General features: G+C 37.9%; 1 protein-coding gene across 5 annotated transcripts in view; it reads left to right on the forward strand.

The window, feature by feature from the left end:
• CEP120 (centrosomal protein 120) overlaps nucleotides 1-16,429 on the forward strand; it is a 92,453-nt gene that overhangs the window by 11,721 nt on the left and 64,303 nt on the right. For all 5 annotated transcript variants that reach the window (XM_057736569.1, XM_057736552.1, XM_057736562.1 and 2 more), the window contains one exon: nucleotides 8,440-8,588. In XM_057736569.1, coding sequence (XP_057592552.1) covers nucleotides 8,440-8,588 — 149 coding nt within the window. The remainder of the gene's footprint in view (nucleotides 1-8,439; nucleotides 8,589-16,429) is intronic.

Raw genomic sequence — 16,429 nt, forward strand, 5'->3', positions numbered from 1 at the left:
TTTGGGTTTTTTGTTTTGTTTTGTCTGCACTGGGTCTTTGTTGCTGCGCGCAGGCTTTCTCTAGTTGTGGTGAGCAGGGGCTACTCTGTTGTGGTGTGTGGGCTTCTCAGTGCAGTGGCTTCTCTTGTTGTGGAGCACGGGCTCTGGGTGCGCAGGCTTCAGTAGTTGCAGCATGTGGCCTCAGTAGTTGTGTCATGTGGACTCTAGAGCACAGGCTCAGTAACTGTGGTGCACGGGCTTAGTTGCTCTGTGGTATGTGGGATATTCCCGGCCCAGGAATTGAACCCGTGTCCCTTGCGTTGGCAGGCAGATTCTTAACCACTGCACCACCAGGGAAGTCCCTCTATACTTTTTCAAATTCTTCTCCTGTTTTGGTTATTGCAGAATATTAAGTAGAGTTCCCTGTGCTATACAGTAAGTCCTTGTTGGTTATCTATTTTATCTATAGTAGTGTGTATATGTCAATCCCAAACTCCCAGTTTATCCCTCCTCCCCACCTTTCCCCTTTGGTAACCATGAGTCTGTTTTCTAAGTTTGTAAGTCTGTTTCTGTTTTGTAAATAAGTTTATTTGTATCATTTTTTTTTTTAAGATTCCATGTATAAGCTGTATCATACGATATTAGTCTCTCTGTCAGACTTACTTAGTATGATAATCTCCATCCATATTGCTGTAAATGGCATTCTTTCATTCTTTTTTATGGCTGACTAATATTCCATTGTATATATGTACCACATCTTCTGTATCCATTTATCTTTATCTTTCTATGTTTATCTTTATCCTTCACCTGTTGATGGACGTTTAGGTTGCTTCCATGTTCTGTCTATTGTAAATAATGCTGCACTGAACACTGAGGTACATGTATCTTTTCAAATTATAGTTTTCTCCAGATATATGTGCAGGAGTGGGATTGCTGGATCATATGGTAATTCTATTTTTATTCCATTGGTTTATTTTTGTTTTTATTTCCATTGCTCTAGGAGATTGATTGAAGAAGATATTCCTGTGATTTATGTCGAAGAGTTTTTTTTCCTATGATTTCCTCTAATAGTTTTATAGTATCTGGTCTTACATTTAGGTCTTTAATCCATTTCGAGTTTATTTTTGTGTATGGTATTAGAGAATGTTCTAATTTCATTCTTTTACATGGCTGTCCGGTTTTCCAAGCACCACTTATTGAAGAGACTGTCTTTTCTTCATTGTATATTCTTGCCTCTTCTGTCAAAGATTAATTGACCATAGGTCTGTGGGTTTATTTCTGGGCTTTCTATCCTGTTCCATTGATCTATATTTCTGTTTTTGTGCCACTTCTATACTGTTTTGATTACTGTAACTTTGTAGTATGGTCTGAAGTCAGGGAGCCTGATTCCTCCAGCTCTGTTTTTCTGTCTCAAGATTGCTTTGGCTGTTCGGGGTCTTTTGTGTCTCCATACAAATTTAAAAATGTTCTGTTCTAGATCTGCAAAAAATGCCATTGGTAATTTTATAGGTATTGCGTTAAATCTGTAGATAGCCTTGGGTAGTATAGTCATTTTGACAATATCGATTCTTCCAATTTAAGAATATGGTATATGTTTCCATTTGTTTGTGACATCTTTGATTTCTTTCACCAGCATCTTAATATTTTCAGAGTACAGGTCTTTTGTTTTCTTAGGTTGGTTTATTCTTAGGTATTTTATTGCTTTTGATGTGATGATAAATGGGATTGTTTCTTTAATTTCTCTTATGATCTTTCGTTGTTAGTGTATAGAAATGCAAGAGATTTCTGTGTATTAATTTTGTATCCTGCAACTTTACCAAATTCATTATTGAGCTCTAGTAGTTTTTTGGTAGCATCTTTAGGATTTTCTTTGTATAGTATCATGTCATCTGCGAACAGTGACAGTTTTACTACTTCTTTGCCAATTTGGGTTCCTCTTATTTTTTTGTCTTCTCTGTTTGCCATGGCTAGGACTTCCAAAACTATGTTGAATAGAAGTGGTGAGAATGGATATCTTTGTCTTGTTCCTGATCTTACATGGAATGGTTTCAGCTTTTCACCACTATGAATGGTGTTAGCTGTGTGTTTGTCATATATAGCCTTTGTTATGTTGAGGTAGGTTCTCTCTTTGCCCACTTTATGGAAAGTTTTTAATCATAAGTGGGTATTGAATTTTGTGAAAAGCTTTTTCTGCATCTCCTGAGATGGTCATATGTTTCTTATTCTTCAGTTTGTTAATGTGGTGTATCACACTGATTGATTTGCAGATATTGAAGAATCCTTGCATCCCTGGGGTAAATCCTGCTTAATCATGATCTTTGACCCTCTTAATTTATTGTTGGATTTGGTTTGCTAGTTTTTTGTTGAGGATTTTTGCCTCTGTGTTCATTAGTGATATTGACCTTTGTTCCTCCTTGGGTTTATCCTGCCTGGGACTCTCTGTGCTTTCTTGAGTGAGTGTTTCCTTTCCCATGTTAGGAAAGTTTTCAGCTATAATCTCATCAGATATTTTCTCTGGCCCTTTCTCTCTCTCTTCTGAGACAGCAATAATGTGAATGTTTTTGCCTTTAATGTTGTCACATGAGTCTCTTAGACTGTCCTCATATCTTTTCATTTTTTTTCCTTTATTTTGTTCTGCAACACTGTATCTACCATCTGTCTTCTGGCTCACTTATCTGTCCTTCTGCCTCATTTATTTTGCTTTTGACTTCTTCTAGTGTATTTTTCATTTCAGTTCTTGTATTGTTCATCTCTGCTTGTTCTTTAGATCTTCTAGCTCTTTATTAAATCTTCTACTCTTTCTTATATCTTTTTCAGTCTCTGCCTCCATTCTTTTTTTGAGATCTTGGTTCATCTTTCCTATCATTACTCTGAATACTTTTTCATGTAGATTGCCTATCACCACTTTCTGGGGTTATCTTGTTCCTTTGTCTGGGACATATTCCTCAGTTGTGTCATTTTGTCTGTCTTTTCTGTGATTGCCATTTCTGTTCCACAGTCTGCAGGGTTGTTAACTCTTCTTGCTTCTGCTGTCTGCCCCCTGGTATCATGTCATCTGCGAACAGTGACAGTTTTACTTCTTCTTTTCCAGTTTGGATTCCTTTTATTTCTTTTTCTTCTCTGATTGCTGTGGCAAGGACTTCCAAAACTATGTTGAAGAGTAGTGGAGATGGTGGACATCCTTGTCTTGTTCCTGATCTTAGAGGGAATGCTTTCAGTTTTTCACCACTGAGAATGATGTTTGCTGTGGGTTTGTCGTATGTGGCCTTTATTATGTTGAGGTAGGTTCCCTCTATGACCACTTTCTGGGGAGTTTTTGTCATAAATGGGTGTTGAATTTTGTCAAAAGCTTTTTCTGCATCTATTGAGATGATCATGTGGTTTTTATCCTTCAATTTGTTAATATGGTGTATCACATTGATTAATTTGTGTGTATGGAAGAATCCTTGCATCCCAGGGATAAACCCCAGTTGGTCATGGTGTATGATCCTTTTAATGTGTTCTTGGTTTCTGTTGGCCAGTATGTTGTTGAGGATTTTTGCATCTAAATTCAACAGTGATATTGGTCTGTAATTTTCTTCTTTTGTAGTATCTTTGTCTGGTTTTGGTGTGAGGGTGATGGTGGCCTCATAGAATGAGTTTGGGAGTGTTCCTTCCTCTGCAATTTTTTGGAAGAGCTTGAGAAGGATGGGTGTTAGCTCTTCTCTAAATGTTTGATAAAATTCACCTGTGAATCCATCTGGCCTGGACTTTTGTGTGTTGGAAGATTTTTAATCACAGTTTCAATTTCATTACTTGTGATTGGTCTGTTCATGTTTTCTATTTCTTCCTGATTCAGTCTTGGAAGGTTATACCTTTCTAAGAATCTGTCCATTTCATCCAGGTTGTCCATTTTATTGGCATATAGTTGCTTGTAGTAGTCTCTCATGGTGCTTTTTATTTTTGTCGTGTCCGTTGTAACTTCTCCTGTTTCATTTCTAATTTTATTGATTTGAGTCCTCCCCCTCTTTTTCTTGATAAGTCTTGCTAGAGGTTTATCAATTTTATTTATCTTCTCAAAGAACCAGCTTTTAGTTTTATTGATGTTTGCTATTGTTTTCTTTGTTTCTATTTCATTTATTTCTGCTCTGATCTTTATGATTTCTCTTCTTCTGCTAACTTTGGGTTTTGTTTGTTCTTCTTTCTCTAGTTGATTTAGGTGTAAGGTTAGGTTGTTTATTTGGGATTTTTCTTGTTTCTTGAGGTAGAATTGTATTGCTATAAACTTTCCTCTTAGAACTGCTTTTGCTGCATCCCATAGGTTTTGGGTCATCATGTTTTTTTGTCATTTGTTTCTATTCAATTTCCTCTTTAATTTTTCAATTTCCTCTTTAATTTTTCAATTTCCTCTTTAATTTCTTCAGTGATGTCTTGGTTATTTCGTAGCGTATTGTTTAGCCTCCATGTGTTTGTATTTTTTATAGTTTTCTTTTCACTGTAATTGATTTCTAATCTCATAGCATTGTGGTCAGAAAAGATGCTTGATAGATACAATTTTAATTTTCTTAACTTTACTATGGCTTGATTTGTGACCCAAAATGTGATCTATCCTGGAGAATGTTCTGTGAGCACTTGAGAAGAATGTGTATTCTGCCACTTTGGAGTAGAATGTCCTGTAAATATAAGTTAAATCTGTTTTGGTCTCCTATGTGATTTATAGATTGTGTTTCCTTATTTATTTTTTGTTTAGATGATCTGTCCATTGGTGTAAGTGGGTGTTAAAGGTCCCCCACTATTATTGTGTTACTGTCAATTTCTCCTTTTATGGCTGTTAGCATTTGTGTTATGTATTGAGGTGCGCCTATGTTGGGAGCATAGATGTTTACAATTGTTATATCTTCTTCTTGAATTGATCCTTTGATCATTATGTATTGACCTTCCTTGTCTCTTGTAATAGTCTTTATTTTAAAATCTGTCTTGTCTTATATGAGTATTGCTACTCTAGCTTTCTTTTGGTTTACATTTACATATAATATCTTTTTCCATCCCCTCACTTTTAGTCTGTATGTGTCTCTAGGTCTGAAATGGGTCTCTTGTAGATAGCATATATACAGGTCTTGTTTTTGTATCCATTCAGCTAGTCTGTGTCTTTTGGTTAGAGCATTGGACCTGAGTCTTGACCCTCTCAGGGGGGTCAAGGGCAGGGCTGTGTAAAGGGTTGTGTTTAGTTGGAAGCTGTGGGCTCAGAGAGACTTTAGACAGTCTGTCTGCTGATTGGCTGGGCTGTGTTCCTGTCCTGTTGGTTGCTTGGCCCAGCACTGGAGCCTACAGTCTGTTGGGTGGGGCCAGATCTTGGGGAGAAAATGGCAGCCTCCAGGAGGGCTCACACCAATGGGTACTCCCCAGAAATACTGCCACCAATGTGTTTGTCCCTGCAGTGAGCCACAGCAGCTCCTCGCCTTTACTAGAGACCCTCCAATACCAGCACGTAGATCTGCCCCAGGCTTCTGTGAGATCACTGCTTTTCCACCTGCTTCCTTGTGCGCATGAGACCTTGTGTGCACCCTCCAAGAGTGGAGTTTCTGTTTCCTCCAATCCTGTGGATTTCCTGTGATCAAACCCCATTGGCCTTCAAAGTCACTTTGCTCTGGGGTCTCCTTCTCCCCATGCCAGACCTTCATTCTGGGTATTCTGACTTGGGGCTCAGAACTTTCACTCCTGTGGGAAAACCTCTGTGACATAAGTATTTTCCAGTTTGTGGGTCACCCACCCAGTGGGAATGGGATTTGCCTTTATCGCTTTTGTGCCCATCCTACCCTCTCTTTGTGGCTTCTTGTCTTTGGATGTAGGATTTCTTTTTTGGTAGTTTCCAGCAGTTTTATTGTCAGTGTTTGTTCATCAATTAATTGTGATTTTGGTGTTTTCTTGAGAAGAGGTGAGCCTACATCCTCTACTATGCCATTTTATCTCTGTGATGGTTAATTTTCTGCACATGTCTTTTTTTTTTTAAGAACTTTTATTGAGATATAATTGACATACAATAAACTGCATATATTTAAAGTGTACAATTTGAGATGTTTTTCTTATTAGTAATGTATATATGGCAATCCCATTCTCCCAATTCACCCCCCCAGCTTTCCCCCTTGATGTCCATATGTTTGTTCTCTACATCTGTGTCTCTATTTCTGCCTTGCAAACCAGTTGATCTGTACCATTTTTCTAGATTCTGCATATATGTGTTAATATACAATATTTGTTTTACTCTTTCTGACTTTACTCTATATGACAGTCTCTAGGTCCATCCATGTCTCTACAGATGTCCCAATTTCGTTCTTTTTTATAGCTGAGTAATATTCCATTGTATATATGTACCACGTCTTCGTTATCCATTCATCTGTTGATGGACATTTAGGTTGCTTCCACGACCTGGCTATTGTAAATAGTGGTGCAGTGAACATTGGGGTGCATATGTGGTTTTGGATTATGGTTTTCTCTGGATATATGCCCAGTTGTGGGATTGCTGGGTCTTATGGTAGTTCTGTTTTTAGTTTTGCAAGGAACCTCCATACTGTTCTCCATAGTGGCTGTATCATTCCCACCAACAGTGCAAGAGGGACCCCTTTTCTCCACACCCTCTCCAGCATTTATTGTTTGTATATTTTCTGATGATGCCCATTCTAACCAGTGTGAGGTGATACCTCATTGTAGTTTTGATTTGCATTTCTCTAATAATTAGTGATGTTGAGCAGCTTTTCACGTGCCTTTTGGCCATCCATACGTCGTCTTTGGAGAAATGCCTATTTAGGTCTTCTTCCCGTTTTTTGATTGGGCTGTTTGTGTTTTTGATATTGAGCTGGATGAACTGTTTATATATTTTGTAGATTAATCCTTTGTTGGTTCATTTGCAAATATTTTCTCCCTTTCTGAGGGTTGTTTTTTTGTCCTATTTATAGTTTTCATTGCTGTGCAAAAGCTTTTAAGTTTCATTAGGTCCCACTTGTTTATTTTTGTTTTTATTTCCATTACTCTCAGGGGTGGATCAAAAAAGATCTTGCTGTGATTTATGTTGAAGAGTGTTCTTCCTATGTTTTCCTCTAGGAGTTTTATACTATCTGGCCTTACATTTAGGTCTTTAATCCATATGGAGTTTAATTTTGTGTATGGTGTTAAAGAGTGTTCTAATTTCATTCTTTTACATGTAGCTGACCAATCTTCCCAGCACCACTTATTGAAGAGGCTGCCTTTTCTCCATTGTATATCCTTGCCTCCTTTGTCATAGATTAGTTGATGGTAGTTTATCTCTGGGCTTTCTATCCTGTTCCACTGACCTATTGTTCTGTTTTTGTGCCAGTACCATACTGTTTTGATTACTGTAGCTTTGTAGTATAGTCTGAAGTCAGGGAGTCTGATTCCTCCAGCTTCGTTTGTTTTTCCCTCAAGATTGCTTTGGCTATTTGGGGTCTTTTATGTTTCCTTACAAATTTTAGGATTTTTTGTTCTAATTGTATAAAAAGTGCCATTAGTAATTTGACACGTAGTGCATTGAATCTGTAGATTGCTTTGGGTAGTATAGACATTTTCACAATGTTGATTCTTCCAAACCAAGAACATGGTATATCTCTCCATGTGTTTGTGTCATCTTTGGTTACTGTCATCAGTATCTTACAGTTTTCTGAGTACAGGTCTTTTACCTCCTTAGTTAGGTTTAGTCCTAGATATTTTATTCTCTGTGTTGCAGTGGTGAATGGGATTGTTTCCTTAATTTCTCTTTCTGATCTTTCGTTGTTAGTGTATAGGAATGCAAGAGATTTCTGTGTGTTAATTTTGTATCCTGTAACTTTACCAAATTCATTGATTAGCTCTAGTAGTTTCCTGGTGGCATCTTTAGGATTTTGCATGTATAGTATCATGTCATTTGCAAAGAGTGACAGTTTTACTTCTTTTCCAATTTGGATTCCTTTTATTTCTTTTTCTTCTCTGATTGCTGTGGCAAGGACTTCCAAAACTACGTTGAATAGTGGTGGAAACGGTGGACATCCTTGTCTTGTTCCTGATCTTAGAGGGAATGCTTTCAGGGTTTCACTGTTGAGAATGATGTTTGCTGTGGGTTTGTCATATATGGCCTTTATTATGTTGAGGTAGGTTCCCTCTGTGCCCACTTTCTGGAGAGTTTTTATCATAAATGGGTATTAAATTTTGTCAAAAGCTTTTTCTGCATCTATTGAGATGATCATGTGGATTTTATCCTTCAATTTGTTAATATGGTGTATCACATTGATTGATTTCTGTATATTGAAGAATCCTTGCATCACTGTGATGCCATTTCTATGTGATTTATTAAATTGAAGTCAAAGGAAACCTTACTGAGATATTACCTGTGTTTGTGAAAACTGCCAAGTAAATTAAAAAGTGTAACCAGCTTTCTAAATATTATAATGGTTTATGGTAAACTACAATGTAGTTTGTTTTTTTTCCATAAAGTACCTGCCAGCCTATCTGGACTTGACCCAAAGGACATTGTGGCAGTGCTGAATGAGGAGGGAGGCTACCATCAGATTGGACCAGCAGAGTATTGTACTGACTTCTTCATTATGTCTGTGACCATCGCATTTGCCACCCAGTTGGAACAGGTGAGATTTGTGATTCACAAAGAACTTGAAAAACATTTTATTTTTAAAATCTGTCTTTTAGATATTAAAAAAAACTTCCATGTGGACTTAAAAAATAATTTAGAAAAATGTTTTCTTTCATATCAGAAAGCATTTTTGTTTTAGGAAAAGAATAATTTGGGGTGATCTTGATAGTGAGATAATAAATTAAGTCAGAGTTTAGAAGAAAGACTATAAATAAGCATTGTTTCACATTGTATTGTGTGACATTATAAAGACTGGTATGAAATGGTTTTTTTCTAAGTATTAAAAACTTTACTTTTTGGAGAAATATACAATATTGGGAACATTATCTCAGTCATACCTTAATAGCTATCAGGTCTGGGGTTAAATTTTACTTTATTTACATACTAACAAATTAGCCTGCATGCTGCCAGAAGACAGAAGATTCTTGGGTCAGAGACAAAGGAGTATATTACTCAGCACAGCAAGCAACATGAATATCAGCATATTTCTTTCAGTTCCCCCTACTCCAAGTCCCATGGAGGCAACATGGAGGGGCCAGGTGGTTGTTCCATACTCCACTGGGCATGTGTCACAGCTGAGGAACACAGAACTTAAGGAATGTACCACTTTTACTACGAGCAGTGTTGGTATTTGGGAAGACACGTTACCTTATCAAAGTTATGAGCTGCATAAACAATGCTGGGAGATGGCCTGGGTAAGAGTGGTCAGAGCCTTGCAGTCTTGGTACACTTAAGCACAAATGTACAGGGATGCTCAGGGCCCATGGCCAATTGCCTCTTCCCAGCGATAGCTCAGCACAAAAGTAGCTGGTATTTCATTGTCCTTTTAAGGATCAAGTCTAGTTTTTTTTGACATTATATCGACCTGTAGCACCTGAAATAAATTAATACTTTTAAAAATAGAGAATATGACATGACTTTAAAATTTTTATCAGACTAGTCACTTTCTTAGAGGTATATATTTCCCAGATAATCCACATTCATAAGTGAAATAAGAGTTAGTCACCACACTAAATTTTAGTAAGATTTAGCAGGTAAAGATTTTTCTCAGAAAATATGTTAAGCTTTGTCACACTGAATTCATGTCCACTACAGAAAGTACTTTTTGTATATACATATTCTTTGAGCTTTATTTTTTCTCTCCCAATTTGGTACTGTCATTTCCTCACTGACAATATATATGTGCTTTTTTCTTTCTCCATCAGTTTCCTTATTTTTTTCCTTCTCTTCATAAAGCTCTTATTGTGGATTGCCCTGGCTTTATATGCCTTGCTGGTTGCAGGGGGAAGCTCTGTGTCCACTGTCTGTTCATTAACCACATCAGAACGTACATTAGATAATGAGTCTACTGTGTTTTTGCTATGTTGTTAAATACCTGCAAAGTATTAAAATTTGCTACTTTATTTTTAAAATATTTTTTCAACTCTCTAGAAAGGCATAATTGTTTATTAATCACTTGTGTTTTGTGAAATAGGCGTGTGCTAACTACTTTGTGTCCTAGGAATTTCTGGCCTTATGGTCACTCTCCATATTCTGTTTTTCCTATATTTTACTCTCTTGCCTCTGAAGGGGTTTTGGAGTCAGATCAATTTGAGTTGGACTCTTATTCTCACTACTTGCTAGCTTCTTTAATTTAGGCAACTCACTTAACATTTCTTAGGCTTGAACTTTCTCACTTGTATGGTGGCAACAGTACCAGCTTTGTGGGTGTGCATGAGGAATGAGAGAAAACTAACGTGCTTAACATGTAGTTTGTATGTGTGAACCTATATTTATACTGTGAAAGCTCATTGTAGGTAATTCACCTACTGAATCCACAACTAAAACTAATGTAGTTCTTGGCAATACAAAGTAACTTATTAGGACAAATCACTCGGTTTAGTTAAAAATAAAAAACAGATTGATGTCTGCTAAGTTATTTTCTATCTCAGATAAAAATTAAGCCAAGTAGGTTCCTCAAAAGACTAAACAGGGGCTTCCCTGGTGGCACAGTGGTTAAGAATCTGCCTGCCAATGCAGGGGACACGGGTTCAATCCCTGGTCCAGGAAGATCGCACATGCCGCAGAGCAACTAAGCCCCATGCACCACAACTACTGATCCCGCGCACCTAGAGCCTGTGCTCTGCAACAAGAGAAGCCCCTGCAATAAGAAGCCTGTGCACTGCAATGAAGAGTAGTGCCCCCTCCACAACTAGAGAAAGCTTGCGTGCAGTAATGAAGACTCAGTGCAGCCAATAAATTAAAAAATAAGTAAATACATAAAATTTTAAAATCAATAAATAAATCAGTTTATTAAAAAAAAAAAGACTAAACAGAATTACCATAGAACCGAGCAATTTCAGTACTGGGTATTTATCATAAGAATTGAAAACAAGGCATTCAAATAAAAACTTGTACATAAATGTTCATAGCAGTACTGTTCGCAATATCCCAGAATATCACAGAAATAACCCAGATGTCCATCTATGGGTGAATGGTTTAACAAAAAATATATATATACACACACACACAGTATTATTCAACTATGAAAGAAATGAAGTACTGATACATGCTACAACAAGGATGAGTGTTGTAAACATGCTGAGTGAAATAAGCCAGACACAAAAGGTGACATACTGTATGAGTCCATTTATATAAAATATCCAGAATAGGCAAACCCATAGAGACAAAAAGCAGATTTATGGTTACCAGGGGTGGGAGAAATTGTGGGGGAGCAGGATGGGAGTGGCTGCTTAATAGTTCTGGTGTTTCTGTTTGGGGTGATGGAAAAGTTCTGGAACTATGTAGTGGTGATGGTTGTACACATCGTGAATATTCTTAATGTTACTGAACTGTATAGTTTTTAATGGTTAAAATGATAAATTTTCTTTTACATGTATTTTACAATAATTTTTAAAAACACAAAAAATTAAGCCCAACAGTTTATTCATCCCTTGATACTTGTTTGCTTTTTTCATTTTTTATGGACAGGCCAAGGATTTTTAAAAATGGCAATTTTGTTTTGTTCTTTTCAAGCTACTCAAAGGCAGTGTGAGAAAGCATCTAGTGATAAACAAACAAACATACCTTTCAGATACAAATAAGTGACTTAGAACATTAATACTGTAAAGTGGTAGAATGCAAGAGTGAGGTTAGAGTAAGAATACTGGATGATGATAATCTTGCTTCCTTTTTAAATATTGAAATCAGGGCAAAAAAACCTGTTTCTAACTCCAAGGATGATAAAGGATTTTTAAAAGCATTTCTTCTCTTAAGTGGGAATTACTTAGAATTAAATGTACTATGAAATATAAAAGGGCTATCTTTATTTCTTAAAATTTTTGTTGCTTTCTGACTATGGAAGAAAGTAAATGAAGTCTTTTAATTAAACACCTCAGAAACAGTTACCCATAAAGGCAGTATATTTTTTTCCTCGGGTATCTTCCCATTCACATAATAGCTGTGTGCTAGGCAGAATTGTAGAGCTGAACATATATTATCTCTTTTAATCCTTCCAATAAACCTAAGAGAAACAGAGGTACAGAGTGATTAAGTACTTGTCTAAAGTCTCATAGCAAGCCATTGGTGGAACCAAGGTTGAGGGTTGAGGCTTACTCCAGAATTTGTGCTCTTAACAACTACAGGTACATAGGTCCTGGCTCTCAATAAATATAAATCTACATGATTAAAGTCTAATCAATTAAACAAATACATTTTGAAGTATAGGATTAAAATAACTTATTTTATGTAAGTTATTATTTAATACAAAATAAGTAACTGTTGACTAGTATGCACTCAGTAGTACTGCATTGTTTTAATCTAAGTGGTTAGTACTTTTATTTCCACAAATGATATAAACTGTCATGTAAGGTTTTTTTGACCTAAAAATGTCTTAGATAACTTTTATGTCAGTATATCATTATTTAGCAGCCATATCGTATGATAACTATAATATATTTAAGCCATCTCCTGTTGATGAACATGTCAATTACTTATAGTTTGTTACTTTTAACAATGTGCTAGCAAACATTAAAGGTCTGTTAGAAGGTATTTTGCATTTTGTGGGACAAGAATCCCATGTTTTCATGTCATGTGGCCATGAAACTACCAGCTTTGAGAAGTAACACTCCTAGTTTGGAAGACATCCCCCCCCCTTTTTTTTTTAATTTTATATTGGACTGTAGTTGATTTACAATGTTGTGTTAGTATCAGGTGTACAGCATAATGACTCAGTTATAAATATACATATATCTATTCTATTTTAGTTATTACAGAACATTGAGCAGAGTTCCCTGTGCTATACAGTAGGTCCTTGTTGCTTATCTATTTTATCTATAGTAGTGTGTTTATGTCAATCCCAAACTCCCAGTTTATCCCTCCTCCCCACCTTTCCCCTTTGGTAACCATGAGTCCTTTTTCTAAGTTTGTAAATCTGTTTCTGTTCTATAAATAAGTTCATTTGTATCATATTTTTAAAGATTCTGCATATAAGCTATACCACATGATATTTGTATTTCTCTGTCTGACTGACTTCACTTAGTATAATAATCTCTAGATCCATCCATATTGCTGCAGATGGCTTTATTTCATTCTTTTTAATGGCTACTTCATCTGTTGGTGGACATTTAGGTTGTTTCCATGCCTTGGCTATTGAAAATGGCACTGTGATGAACATTGGGGTGTATGTATCCTTTCAAGCCATGGTTTTCTCTGGACATATGCCCAGGAGTGGGATTGCTGGATTATATGGTAGCTCTGTTTTTAGTTTTTTAAGGAACCTCCCTACTGTTCCCTTCTGAACAGATTTGTGTGTGTACCTTTATTTTATGTTTGCCTTTACTGGTGAGCTTTCTCATTTGTAATTTTCTTGTTTCTAGTTGTGTCCTTTTCTTTTCTGCCTAGAGAAGTTCCTTTGGGATTTGTTGTAAAGCTGGTTTGGTGGTGCTGAATTCTCTTAGCTTTTGCTGTAAAGGTTTTGATTTCTCTGTCAAATCTGAATGAGAGCCTTGCTGGGTAGAGTATTTTTTTTTTATTAATTAATTTATTTGGCTGCATCAGGTCTTAGTTGTGGCACATGGATCTTCATTGCAGGATGCAGGATCTTTCATTGCGGCACGTGGCCTCTTCGTTGCAGCATGTAGGCTTCTCTCTTGCTGTGGTGTGTGGGCTCAGTACTTGCGGTGTGTAGGCTCTCTAGTTGTGGCATGCGGGCTCCAGAGCATGTGGGCTCAATAGTTGTTGTGCACAGGCTCTCTAGTGGTGGCATGCAGGCTCTCTAGTTGTGGCATGCAGGCTCCAGAGTGTGCAGGCTCAGTAGTAGCAGCACGCAGGCTCTAGTGGCACGTTAGCTCTAGAGCACGTGGGCTTAGTTGTCCTGTGGCACGTTGGATTTTAGTTACCCAGCCAGGGATCAAACACTCATCCTCTGCATTTGAAGGCAGTGTCTTAACCACTGAACCACCAGGGAAATCCCTGGGTAGAGTATTCTTGGTTGTAGGTTTTTCCTTTCATTACTTTAAATATATCATGCTACACCTTTCTGCTGAAAAATCAGCTGATGACCTTATTGGGATTCACTTGTATGTTATTTGTTGCTTTTCCCTTATTGCTTTTAATATTTTCTCTTTGTCTTTAATTATTGTCAGTTTGATTAACATGTGTCTTGGCATGTTCCTTCTTGGGTTTGTCCTGCCTGGGACTCTGTGTGCTTCCTGGACTTGGGTGACTATTTCTTTTCTCACGTTAGGGATGTTTTCAGCTATTATCTCTTCAAATGTTTTCTCAGGTCCTTTCTCTCTGTCTTTTTCTGGGACCCCTAGACAGTAAGTCCCTTACACATGAACGAGCTCCATTCTAAGAGTGCATTTCTAAGTCCAATTTGTTCGTAATCTTATAGTACAGTACCTTGAAGAGTACAGTAGTACAGTACAATAGCTGGCATACAAGGGCTGGCATCGAGGGAACAGGCAAGAAGAGTTACTGACTGGAGGAGGGAGAGGAGGTGGGAGATGGTAGAGCTGAAGGATCATCAACAGTAGGAGACAGAGGGCAAGCTGCAATTTCACTCATGCCTGACGTTGATGGCACAGGTTCTGGTTCCTTGCTGGAACCAGATGCATATTTGCATCTTTGAAAGTTCGCAACTTGAAGGTTCATATGTAGGAGACTTACTGTATTGAGAACGTTGGTGTGCTTAATGTTGTCCCAGAAGCCTCTGAGACCGTCCTCATTTCTTTCCATTCTTTTTTTCTTTATTCTGCTCTGTGGTTGTGATTTTCCCCATTCTGTCTTCCAGCTCACTTATCTATTCTTCTGCCTTGTTTATTCTGCTATTGATTCTTTCTAGTGTATGTTTCTTTTCAATTCTTGTTCGTTTCTGTTAGTTTGTTCCTCAGATCTTCTAGCTCTTTGTTAAACATTTCTTGTATCTTCTCAGTCTGTGGCTCCATTCTTTTTCTGGGATCTTGGATCATCTTTCCTGTCATTACTCTGAATTCTTTTTCATGTAGATTGCCTATCTCCACTTCACTTACTTGTTCTTCTGGGGTTTCATCTTGTTGCTTCATCTGGGATACACTCCTCTGTTATGTCATTTTGTCTATCTTTCTGTGATTGCATTTTCTGTTCTGCAGGCTGCAGGGTTGTAATTCTTCTTGCTATTGCTGTCTGCCCTCTGGTGGATAAGGCTGGTCCAAGGGGCTTGTATAGGCTTCCTGGTGGGAGGGACTGTTTCCTGCGCACTTGTGGGTAGACCTAGATGTTGACCCTCTGGTGGGCAGGGCTATGTCAAGGGATGTGTTTAGTGGGAAGCTGTGGGCTCAGAAAGGCTTTAGGCAGCCTGTCTGCTGATGGGTGGGGCTATGTTCCTGCTCTGTTGGTTCCTTGGCCTGAGGCATCTCAGCATTGGATCCTACAGGCTGTTGGGTGGGGCCAGGTCTCAGTGAGAAAATGGCAGCTTCCAGGAGGGCTCACACCAATGGGTACTCCCCAGAAATAGCGATACCGCCACCAGTGTCTTTATCTCCACAGTGAGCCACAGCCACCACCTGCCTCCGCAGGAGACCCTCCAATTCTAGCAATTAGGTCCAGGCTCTTATGAGGTCACTGCTTTTTTCCCCTGGTACCTGGTGTACAGGAGACCTAGTTTGTGCTTTCTAAGAGTGGAGTTTCTGTTTCCCCCAGTCCTATGGACTTCCTGTGATCAAATCCCTCTGGCCTTCAAAGCCAGGTGCCCTGCGGGCTCCTCCTCCTGATTCCAGACCCCCAGGCTGAGGATTCTTACATGGGGCTCAGAACTTTTACTCCTATGGGAGAACCTCTGTGTTACAATTATTTTTGAGTTTGTGGGTTGCCCACCCAGCAGGTATGGGATTTGATTTTATCACGATTGTGTCCCTCCTACCATCTCATTGTGACTTCTTCTCTGTCTTTGGATGTAGGATTTCTTTTCTGTTAAATTACATGTTTTTTTTTTTTGTTGATGGTTGTTCATCCGTTAGTACTGATTTTGGTGTTTTCTTGAGAAGAAGTAAGCTCACATCCTACTCTCCCATCTTATTCCACCCCAGTAAACATTCCATTGGTAAAGGGCTCCATGTTCCCCCTGCAGTGGCTCCTTACAGTTGGTGGAAGACAGCCTTTTGTAACTGTTAATTTATAGGTATCCAAGTTTTGTAAGAGTAGCTAAAAAGCTTTTTTCTTTTTCCCATTAAAAGCCCCAGACTAAGAAGTTATAGTAAATAGCCTGGATTAAGATTTTTTAAAAACCTTCTCTCATTTATGGAAAGGATGGTTGTGTAAGGATATGTGGAAATAAGGAAAGCTCAGTGTAAAATATTTGACCACTTTCTTATAAAA

This window comes from Hippopotamus amphibius, chromosome 1, assembly GCF_030028045.1.
Source record: "Hippopotamus amphibius kiboko isolate mHipAmp2 chromosome 1, mHipAmp2.hap2, whole genome shotgun sequence".
NCBI lineage: Eukaryota > Metazoa > Chordata > Mammalia > Artiodactyla > Hippopotamidae > Hippopotamus > Hippopotamus amphibius.